At 36.4% G+C, this 12,217-nt stretch overlaps 1 protein-coding gene across 1 annotated transcript; it reads left to right on the top strand.

Annotated features, from left to right (window-relative positions):
- The first annotated feature begins 1,085 nt into the window (after positions 1-1,085).
- Positions 1,086-7,576, top strand: LOC133739428 (translation initiation factor IF3-1, mitochondrial). The gene is made up of 8 exons (XM_062167206.1): positions 1,086-1,492; positions 1,767-1,863; positions 2,464-2,531; positions 2,787-2,885; positions 3,353-3,412; positions 4,436-4,504; positions 6,377-6,439; positions 6,534-7,576. The coding sequence occupies exons 1-8, from the start codon at positions 1,301-1,303 to the stop codon at positions 7,260-7,262; spliced, it is 1,377 nt and encodes a 458-aa protein (XP_062023190.1). The 5' UTR covers positions 1,086-1,300; the 3' UTR covers positions 7,263-7,576.
- Positions 7,577-12,217: the final 4,641 nt, after the last annotated feature.

Genomic DNA, 12,217 nt, shown 5'->3' with positions numbered 1-12,217 from the left:
TTTTCCCTACACTGCTTGCTACTTTCTTTCTTTTTCTATTGGAGTGTTAAGACTGTTGGCAGCATTGCAGCAAGACTTATTTAGCTATTCGGTTTGTAATAACTTAACTTATTTAGCTTCATTGCTTTGAACTTAATTGAGAGACTAATGTTGGACACTTGAACTGCTTAGTGATGTCTAAAATTTTAGGTTTGATAATTTGCAGGTTTGATTCGTTTGAATTGCTTAGATTTGGGTTTAAGTCTTTTGCAGGTTTGAATTTTGAAATAGTTATCATTTGCTGCATGTTTGAACTGTTAGGATGATGCATTTGCAGGTTTGAAATGTTGATAACATAATATGATGATTGATGCATTTGCAGATGTGCTGAGTTATGATGTTATCATGTTATGAGTTATGGTTGAAATTTTAGGTTATCATCCATTCATGCTTAGATTTTGCAAGTTTGAGTGCTTGGATTTTGAATAATGTTTGTAATGTTTTTTTTTTTTTTTTTTGAAATGGATAATGTTTGTAATGTTAGTGATGCTTAGATTTTGCAAGTGCTTGGATTATATGCACTTGGATTTTGTGATGCTTCTTTTCACGTTTGTGAAAGACTGAAAGTGAAAATAGACTGAAAAAGTCACTTATGGGCTGAAAATTGATTATAATATGCCTAGAAATAATATTTCACATTGGGCTTGAAAATGAAATTTTGGGCCCATAATAAAACCGAAACCGACCCGGCCCGATTCCAGAATTTGGCCCAACTGAATTTTCGGCCCAGCTAGGAACAATATGGTGTTCGGTGTCATAAATGGGATTTCCGATTGGATTGGTTCGACTTCAGTTTGGGCCTGAAACCGACCCGACCCAACTATGCCCAGGCCTACTCTAGACATAGAACCCACGAATAACGAATTTGTGTATTCATCATACGACATTATCTCCACATTTGTTTAACTGTCGAAGTAACTGGATTATAATATCACCAGACTGAATGACACTTTCTAAATTATTATTTTATGTATCAGGAAGGAAAACTCTGAATCCAGCAAGAAAATTTGGGCTTAAAACCAGAGCCATTCTATTGTCCAAATTAGGTTGAGCCACAACAGTGTACATTAGCCCAGAGTTAGAAAGACAAGACATGTTAGCCCAGAGTTGGAAAGACGAGACACGAACCTCTGTGTCTGGTTTCTTGTTCGTGATTTCTTGAAACCTTGTCACCCTCGCTGTTAGGTTTCCTTTGCCACTGTCTCTGTGGAGGGTCGCAATGCTGCGATTTGATATCTGAAACCACAAAACAAAAACAAAGATGGCATTTTGGTGCAGCAGACTCACCCAATCTAAGCTCAGGCAATTAGCCCATCACTCTAAGACCATTCCTTATGCTTCTTCTCTGCTTAACCCCACTGCTTCCAAGCCATGCGTTTCAGACAACCCATTGATCTCTCACCCTGATTTTATTTTTGCCAGTAAAGTTAGGTTCTTTGCTGCCCCAGTTCAGGTAAAATCACTTGGGAAATCAAATACTTCATGTATTTCTGTAAAGGGCACTTTTTTTTCCTTTGTTTTTTGGTGTTGAATTTTTGTTTATCTTTTATTTTGTTGATTGGTTTGGTATATTAGGAACACAGAGAGCTTAAAGTTGAGTAACTAAGCACAAAGTTTGAAGATTTTGTGAACTTTCATTGGCGTTTTGCAAGTTTGAATTGGGTCTGTGGTGGTTTTGGTAATGCTGATTGGTGTGCAGTTTTACTTAGTGTATTGTTGAATTTTAGGCAAATGCAAATGCAAAGAAGACAGAGCAGGGCACGAGTGGTCCGCGGTTGAATGAGCATATCAGAGCCAATGTTGTTAGGCTTGTTATGGGCGAAGGTATTGTCTTTTCTTTCTGTGAGTCGGTGTTGTTATGTGTATTGAAGGTTGTGAAGCTTTAATCCATGATGACACTATATTAGATTATTAGGTACCTGGGAAAGTGATCATTTCAATGTAAACATGACTAGTTTTAGGTTGTATGCTAATGCTGTTAAGTGTTACGTTTAGGCTGCATGAATAAATTTTTGAAGAAAAAAAACAATAGCAAGTATGAGAAGGAAAAAGAGATTAACCAGGTTTCTGGTCATTGATAGAGGAAAACTAAGAAGCACAAACTACACATTGTAATTTTATTTATCATACTCCAACTAATTACAACCAGTCATTGTGATTTGGTGGTTTTAAGCTGCATACTCATAGGGAGTGAATGAGATATTTAAGTTACTGTAAAACAGATAGATGCTATGGTAGGCAGAACTTGGGGACTTAGAGCTATAGGATCAAAGCATAAAGGAGAAATAATATAAAATAGAACGCCTCATTTTGTTTTTGTAAAACCGGTGGTTTTAAGAGAATGATGAGCTGTATTAGGGTGTTAAACTTTAGGAGTGTAGTGAACCTCTTTTAGATGTCATTCTCATTTATTTATATATGCAGAACATTTTGTCATCTCAAAGAGTGAAGCTCTGGAACGTGCCAGGAATCTTGAACTTGATTTAGTCGAGGTAAACTTTTTTAGTTATGTGACCATGCCATTTTCCCTTAAAACAATGATTGATGTTATTCTCTATTCTTCATGAAAACTAAGAGAGAGGCTTTATGTCATGCCAGTTTTTCTTTCATCTGTGCTATATATTCTTAGTATAGTTAACCTTTTAGTTGTGATGAATATTTGAATGGTTAACTTGTTAATTTCCCTAAGTTAATATTCTTTGCAGATTGAAAAATTTATTCAATTTATTTTGTTATATATTTTACAGGTTCAGGGCACAGCTAATCCTCCTGTTTGTAAAATCATGGATTACCATAAAGAGAAGTATAAAAAAGAAACAAGGGAGAAAGAGCAGATTAAAATCAAGGTATGGTATAACTTGTATTTGTTCTTTGGGTTTGGTGCTGTTAGATGTGAAAAGAAATATAGTAAAAATCAATTCCAGGTAGAATGAGTCTCTCTCTCTCTCTCTCTCAAATTATTTAAACTAATGCTCCATTTTCAAGATGTAAATCTTTTATGAGTTGTCCAAATTATCAAAATAAAATTCAATTCATTGTGTTCACTAACACATGACTCAATAATAATGCAACTCGTAAATATGACCTAGTTTGGCTAATAGGTTGATGTTACATTAGAAATCTAAGAAAGTTTGGGAGTCAATTCAAATAATTTTATCTGGTATATACTTGGATGTTATTATTGCAAATCAACGACGTGAAGGGCCGTGCATGCTTATTTATACTTCTCTTGCTTCTAGCTTAAGCTCCCATATTTCTCATAGATATACTATTTGCATGGCTAATGTTCTAATCAAATTTCTAATATATGCAGTCTAAGGAAGTTAAGACTTTGCGTGCAGATACTAAGGAAGTCAAGTTTTCTCCAAAGACTGTAAGTTCTTGAAATGCTCTGTTCTTGATTTCACTCTACCATTGATTGGTACACCTTGAAGCCTTTCTCGATATTTCAGATTAAGGGAAAAGAAAAATGCTTGGTTCTTATATCATGTAAGGAGTTACTCTCCTTACAAGTTAATCACAGTTCAATACTTGTCCTTTTCTTTTCTTCTCATATGGATTTCCTCCTCATAAGTCCGCACATGTCAAATGAGATTAGCTTGTAAATAGAGCTTTTCCGTACTTTTAAAAGTGAAGCATTGTTGAAGGGAAAACAAGTTGTTAAGGAGAGAATTTCTACAAACAGAGACTAATATGTTGAATTGGAAAATGGTCAAGAAATCAAAATTTAGTGTAGGGTTAGACTATTTTGTTCTCTTCACTTACTCAGAAGATTACTGTCTTGCCCTTGCTATGTGGATGTGGTACATTACTACATTAGCATTCTTTTATTATGGCTTTTCTAGAAACTTTAGTTTTTGATTTAGTGTTTCCTTTATTCTATTTGCTTAGTTCTCTCCCTTTTCCACATCCTTCCTCATGTTTAATTTTTTAATAGTTATCCAAGAAAAATTTATTATAGTTAAATTGATATATTGCTAGTTGTACTGTAACTCGAAATCGAACTTAAACTCAATGTCTTTTATCTATTTATTATTTCTTTGGACTGTTTATAAATTGAACTTGTGCTTTGTTAGGATTTAGGAGATGATAGGAAAAGTGCACCCAATAAAAACCCTTTTTATTTTATTACGATTCTTCTGTATCTTATATGTGTAAATTTAGAACTAAGTAGCTACTTTTACTTTTTCTCTTGTATGTCACGGTGCCAGTAATCACATTTGGGGATATATGATATATCGGTATGTGTGTAATCTTGCTGGAGATTGCTCAATCTATTGATTTCCTCTCTCTGGATGAATATGCTGATCATTATTGATATCCATCTAGTGATTTCATGATTTGAAATGGATAGGGCAGTCTGATTTTACAACATATGTACTGCTACTGATTTCAGGAGGCAAAGGATCTCAAGATGAAAGCAGACATGGTGAAGAGATTTATGGACAAGGGTTACCGGGTGAAGGTATTTTTCTATTTCGTTGAAGCGTTCTATTAATCAAGGGAATCATGAGCATTACTATTGCTCATGAGTTCATGTTGGCATGAAACTTTAGTGTTTTCGTTGGTAAAGGCATATTTACCAATCCCTCTCTTCTTTTTGTACCTTTGTCTTGTTCTTAGACTTTTATGCACATTTTCTCTTGAAAATTAATACAAATAGCCACCTTTTTATAGTTACATTTCCATCAAGCAACCTCAAAATAATCAAGATAGCCATCACAAGTAATAATCTCCTATCATGTTATTCTCAATTTCCTGAATACCTTGTACTTCAAGTCCAAACTATTATAAACCATGACTATCTTTAATCTTTAGAACTTTAAGTTGCAATCGTTTTTGCCTGTGCACTATGGAGTTGTGGGTACTATCTGCCACTGCTGTTTAACATTAGGTAGGATTCATGCAAATCTAAGTTCGTAATATTATGAATGCAATAATTCTGATGGTTCTGTAGTCTTATGTTAAGGATTACTCAACTTATTATCGCTAAATATAGTTTCTGTTTTCTCCTTCTCCAATCACACAGATGACATTTCAGAAATTTCTTTATATTTGTTTTGTTTTTTTTTTTTTTTTTGGGGGGGGGGGGGGGGGCGCTTTGCTGCTTTCTGGTCTGCGCAAGATGATAATTATGCACCACTCTCTCCGCTGCAGGAGTTTGAGTGACCTATTGGCATCTGGAGATATTAGTGTTGCGATACATGGATCTCATATTTGCTCCTAGCTACTGGCTTCTATTCAGGTTATCGCCAGTGTTGATGATAGAGAATGACTGCTATTTCTGTTGATTGTAAACTTGAGGTGTTGGACGGGGTTTGTTTTGTTTAAGCATCATTATACAAAGAGCCTCTGAAGGACCTTATATAAGGAACTTGGCAAAGGTCAAAAAAAAAAAAAAAACCAAATTGAAAATTAAGAATTGTCAATCGACCTTTATTCGTTTGAAGTTATGGTTAGTTGGTTTTGAAGATTTATTTACTCTGGGTCAATGGACTAGGTGCACTTGTAGGTGGACCTGGCTTTTTGCGCACTATGTTAGAGTTTTGCCTTATTCCTCTTTCAGCTTAGCCTTTTTTAGGCTTTTAGCTAATTGTAAGAATTACAGTTCACAAAAACTTTTAACTTCCTGACAGTTGGAGTTTAGTAGTGCTACTTTAGGTTTAGGTTCATTTCAAGTACTTTAGTATTAGAATTGCCATGTTAGATCCCAAAGGCTGCTAAACCTGAGCCATAATGGATTCAATCAAATCCTTGAACATGGTGACTGTTGCATAGGTACCAATCTACCAGTAACTATCATTCAGTTACAAGAATAGATGAGGTTTTGAAGTAGCTGAAATTTAGTAAACAAAAATACATATGACAGCTTAAGGTTGAAGACAAGTTCACCTTTTTCCTTCTTTAGTGTCCATTTTGTCATTGCATCTCTCATATTTTAACCAGTCCTTATCAAAAAGGGTAGTACTTCTGTTGACCAATTTGGAATATTATTGAAATATTCTTATCCGAAAGATCCCTTATAAGGAAATTGAAAAAATACATCATAAGCTAACCAAGAACGTGTGTACTGTTATCTGTTCATTAATTGACAATAGTGATTTTTAGATCTGTACTTATTCCATAAAAAAATACAGATGCATTCATGTACTTATTTATTCATTAATCTACTTAGTTGCTTTGTTTCCTATATGCATGCTTCCTCTTATATTCATGGGAAGAGTTGAGTTGTTTTGCCACCTACAGTTGTTGTATGAATCTATTCACAGAATCCTTCAGAGGCTTTAATGGGAGTTCACTATCAATTGGCTAATTCTGTTCCATGAATATGAAACAGTGTACTGCCTCGGATTCTGAGGGTCGGGACTTGGGAGCAGTTTTCTCTCGTCTCATTGCGCTGGTATGGACAGATGTTCTTTTGTCACTTGTTTTGAATGTCCATGTCATTACTATGAGTTTTCCTTTTCTCCAACTAAGATGTACTCCATTTACAGATAGAAGACACAGCTTATATTGAATGTGAACCTACGGTAGGAAGAGGAAAAGAGTCATTCATAATGGTCAGGCATGTGAAATTTGGCCCACCAAAGAGTGGTGGGAAAAAAACTAAGGCTGAAAACAAAAAAAGCCCTGAGAAGGGTAGTGGTGATGGTATTGGGGTTACTACAAGAGCAGACACTGTTCCACTTCCTCCACAAGAATCTTCTGGTGTTGCTGAAAATAGGTATAGAAATACTGAGGTTTCACCAACAAGAGAAATGGATAGTAAGAGAGAGACTCCCAATAACAGAGAAATCCCAATTTCACATTTCTCACCATCAATGAGAGAGCAGCATATTCCATATCAAAGAAGAGAAGCGCCTACAAACGTGCACTTCTCATCGCCAACAAGAGAAACCAACAGAGCTGCTCCATCGGCATTTAGAAACTCTGCTCAGCTTCCTAACAGTATTCCCAAGCAAGAACCATCTAATCCTAATCCTAATCCTCCCCGTTCTGCAGGATTCAAGCAAGAACCATCTAGTCCTAATCCTCCTCGTTCTCGTCCTCCAGGACTTGGTTATGGGATATTTAGCACCCCAACTGGTAATGGTTCCGCAAAACAAGGTGTGTCGGAAAGGTTTCCGGCAAATCCAAACTCACCAAGTTCAAGACCTTATAGTAGCCAAAGACCAGGAACAGACATTGGTGAGGATGGACGGGGGATGGGGAATCTTTGGTAGAGAGCGCTTTAAAAACCCTAGCCGGCCAAACTAAAGATGCAGACATATTACAATGCATGTTTAGACGATTATTTAGAGAAGTATCTTGCTGTATGTGCCAATAATTATTTGTAACTGTGTTCACCCTGAGAGTTGTGTCCCTTTTGAAAATTGCATCTTTATGCCTTTAGTATGCAAGGGGGTCTAATGAGATTTTGATCCGTCTCTGTGTAGTATTTTTGACTTCATTCAGTAGGCAGTTTACAGTGATTTTTACTGGAACCACATATATAAAAGACTGCTAGTTTTACATTATTAAATAATTCTTGGCGTTATATTGGTTTCATGGTTTGCAATTATAGGACACATCAAGATCTACTTTACTGGACCAAAACTTCTTGTTCTTCAGAACACCCGCAGATCCTACCGTTGATTCATGGAGGTACGGAGAGTCGGAATAAAAAAATGCAAGTTTGATTCATGCAAGTTTGATTCTAGAAAAGAACACAGCATATGAAGTTTAAATATCAAGAGTGGGGCTCTAACAAGGACCAAAATGTAGATTCAATGAGGACTTTCAAATCAATGGTTATGAGACTCACTAACTTTTCGATCACATTTCGGTAAAGTTTAGATCTTCATGAGTAGATTATTTATGTAAATTTTCAGCTAAACTGAAAATCGTTAAAGTGTTCATAATCATGATTTATCATTTTGAACATCAAAAGTTCAAGTTTGATAGATTTAGTTTATCCAATAATTTGATCTAGTGCGGTACCTAAATAATTAGCAACTTGGGAGAGAGTTTTCAAAAGTGATTTACTTATGGAGATTTAAACATCTAACAGTTGATTTACCGAGATGTGATCAAATTTATTTATTTATTTAAATACAGTGTAAAAATAATCCTATACTAACAAAAAATCAACTCCTAGGGTAATGAGTGCTGCCTTGAAGAAGGTTTTGATATAATTATGGAACCACACAGTTTAACTTGGATATGGGGGTTGATTTAATTTATTTTACTCGTATCCACCATAATTTTTCTTTGTTTATGAGTGGCTAGGTGTATGTAAGTGTAGTGTTATGTGTAGAAAACTTATTTTGACGGGCCACTATGTGACAAGTTTATTTGTAATGCTCAATAAAGCTATCGTTCCAACTCACCAAAAAAAAAAATGCAAATATCTTTTTGTAATGAGTGTGTAAAGAGCTGAATCACGGAATTATGGGTTTTAGATTTGTATATTATTATTATTTTTTTTTTTTTAAAAGAATCCAATGTCTTTGGTTTTACAAGTGCATGATATCATATGGTTTATCAACCCCAAATTTTAATTTTAAATTTTGAAAATTGTACCTCCGATGAGTCCAAGATGCACCAACACATAACTAAAAAAATTAGGCGAAATTATTACCGAACTCTATCAATTGTGTTTTTTACCTGACATTACTTTTGTTTTATTTATTAAAAAAGAAATTGATGAAAAATGTCCCATAAAATCAATGCATCAAACATCAAAGAATTCAAGACTAAAATGAGTATCTGTGCCATTTGATATTGTGATCCTATGTTACATGTCTTTTTTTTTTTTTCGATGACAGAAAACAAATACTAGAACTACAAAAACACAAAATCACGTCTAACACCTCTTCCTAGCTGATCTAAATGGAACATTGGGGACACAGCAAGGGGTAAATAGAAAAATGAAGCAGCATTATTTTGAGACGTATGAGCCAATGATGCCAATTGGTCGGATACGAAATTTGCCTCGCGATATATATGCCGGAACACAATGTATCCAAATTGTTGAGATAGCTTCTAATATCCTATATATATCAAAATCTGAATTCGCCATGGCACCTTGCACCTTCCTTGGATACAATCAATAAGCAAGTTGGAATCACCTTTGACTAAAATATTATTATGTTGATGAAGTAACGTCGTATGTAAACCATCCCGTAAGGCAGTTGCTTCAGCCACCAGAGCACTCGTGATTCCTAACTTCTTATTAGCAGTAAATAGAGGATTACCATATGCATTTCTAATGACAAACACAATCGTGGCATAACCATTACGAACATAGCCATCAAAATTAAGTTTAACCTAATTTGTATCAGGATGATGCCATTTGATATGATAGTATCTAGATAGTTTGAGATTTATATTCTTAGGATTTGCTTTGGCATAATTGGATCCCAACACAATTGCTTAGCAGAAACATTGGTGAGGAGACAAGCTTAAATTCTGATTCTAGAATGCCATATGGACCAAGGAATCATTAAAATTGACGAGAAATAATTTCTAGAATCATCACCATTAGCTATATGATGTAGCCAAGAAATAAAAGAAGCATTCCAATTAAATAGTTTCGGAGTAAACACACATTTATAGCATAATTACAGTGCATAAACAAATGATCCACATATTCCGGTTCAACTGAACAAAGAGAATAAACAAGAGAAATATGCTGATTGAACGAAGAAACTCTATCTTTTGTTTCAAGACCATTCCGAATTAAAGTCCAAGCAAATCTTTTGACTTTAGGAGGAATATTTAGAGCAAGTTTACCCGTAGTCAAGAAATGTCAAGGTCGAAAAGTCAAGAATTCGACTAGTCAAGTTACTGTTTACTGCCACTGGACATAGGTTTGCACCAGTTTTTTTCTTGACCGGTCAATACTGTTTATTTACTTTTACTGTTCATTTCACTGTTTACTTTTACTTCACTATTTACTTTTACTGTTCAAGCACTGTGGATGTCTTCTTCTTCCTCTCTCTCATTTCGTTACTATGACCTCTAATCCATGAAGAAGACCCAGACGATGAAGAACCTCACTCTTCTCCTTCTCCTCCTCCTCACCTGTCACATCTCCTTAGTTCTCTCATGGAAAAAAGACGAGTTCCGAAGCTGTAACCAAACCCCTTTCTGCAAACGTGGCCCAGCCCGCAACCCCGGCTCGTCGTCCCTTACAGCCCAAGACCCCGCCATCTCCGACGGCGAGCTCACCACCAAGCTCTTCCCCAAGAGAATCGAACAACAAGAAACAAGCCCCGATCAAATCAAGCCCTTGCTTCTCACTCTCTGCTTACCAAGATGGGATCTTGCGCCTCAGGATCGATGAGCTCGACCCGCCCCGGAAGAGCTTCGAGGTCCCCGACGTCATTTTGCCGGAGTTCGAGAGCAAGAAGCTCTGGCTGCAGAGGCTTTCGATCGACGACGACGCGGCTGACTTCAGCTTCTTCACTTTTGCGGCGCCACGCGTCGATGATTGGTCCTCCACTTCCCTCCATCGGCGCGTCGTGCTTTGCTGAGATAGTGCTCACGTCAGCCACGATCAAGCCTAGTCCTAGCTGGCATGTGGGCTTGGTCGGTCATGGAAATAGTCATGGACTTGACTATTTTCTTGGCTGTAGTCAAGAAGGGGTGGGTTTTGCCCGGTCAAGGCACCACCGGTGGAAGATGGATTTTGCCACCAACGGTCACCACATCAGCTTTTTCTTGACTATGACCAGTCAAGAGCAAACCAGTGCACTTGCTCTTAGCTTCCAAACTTTATTTAAGAGTGAGGTTCTAGAATATTTAGGAACTTGCTGAGTCTGTAACCAAGAAGCACTTTTGATAGAGAACTTACCTGATCTGGAGGGACCCTAAACAAAATTATTAGGGGTAGGATGAAGAGGTAAAGGAATGGCTATTATTTGATTAGCAACATCATGAGGTAAAAAGGAATAAAAGAGCGTCTTTATTCCAAGACATATTATGAATGAACTTATCAACTGTGAGGGACCAATCTAAAGAGCTTATTTGATTTTCTGGAATTATTGAGAATAAAGGAAAAGATAAAACCCAATTAAAAGACCAAAACAAAATAGAATGGCCATCACATTCCTTAAGTAAGAATATTCCTGGCATCTAAAATTCCTTTCCAATGTTACATGTCTTTTGAAGATGGTCATATGTAGCACAAAAGACTCGAGCATCTTTTAACATGCTAGGCCAATAAAAATCACTTTTTCAAAACTTTAAGTGCAAATTTCTTAGTTCCAAAGTCAGGTGGACTCCACATGTTAGTATAGATTGAAATGCATATTCAGGTACGCATCTTCTTATCATCTGATTCAGAGAATGCTTCCATAAGTATGGATCATCCCAAACACGGTGTTTAGCGGTTTTGACAAGTTTGTCCGTTTGAGAACATATGAGATCTTTTAGAATCAATTAATGATGACTACAAGCCGAGGATTATAAACCTGCAATGAAAAGAGTTGCTCATCTGGTACGCTCTCACGCAAGGGAAGCATGTCTTTCTTTGCATTGGAGCTATGCACAAGTTTGCTAGATGATGATCCGCAACCACATTTTTTCTACCTTTTTTTGTCCTTGATTTTGAGGTCAAATTCCAGAAGATCGATGCTTCTACGTATAAGTCGCGACTTTGCATCCCTTTTTGTAAGAAGGTATTTCAATGCTACATAGTCAGAAAAGATAATCACTGTAGTGCTTATAAGATGATAACGAAATTATGTTATGCTGTAATCGAGTTGCATATCGAGTTATCTTTCCGTTGTGTCACCGCTGTAAAGCAAATAGAGTCGCCTGTAGAGCGCTCTTTGCTAGTTGGTGCGTAATTGAATACAATTGTTTAGTAGAGAGTCATGATATTATTTCAGGATGTTCTCTAGGTGCCTATTGTAATAAGGGGTTTAGGCTGAATGTCCCCCCCCTTGTATTCGACAGTTTCATTAATCAAGGCTTGAGGGCAGGTGCACCATCCCTTTATTAAAAAAAAAAAAAAAAAAAATCACAACTAAAAGCTCATTCTATGTAAGTTGAGGAATTCAATTGTGCGTCGTTGGTGGTCCTCGATGCTTAATAGATGATGTGGGACATCTTGTTCACATTTCGGCTAAACATGCTCCCACCTCGTAATTTGATGCTTCACACATCAACTTAAATAGAAAACCCCAAGATC

Source organism: Rosa rugosa, chromosome 3, assembly GCF_958449725.1.
Source record: "Rosa rugosa chromosome 3, drRosRugo1.1, whole genome shotgun sequence".
NCBI classification, from domain to species: Eukaryota; Viridiplantae; Streptophyta; class Magnoliopsida; order Rosales; family Rosaceae; genus Rosa; species Rosa rugosa.
The sequence above is the reverse complement of the archived record's forward strand: the minus strand, read 5'-3'. Positions and strand labels throughout refer to the sequence as shown.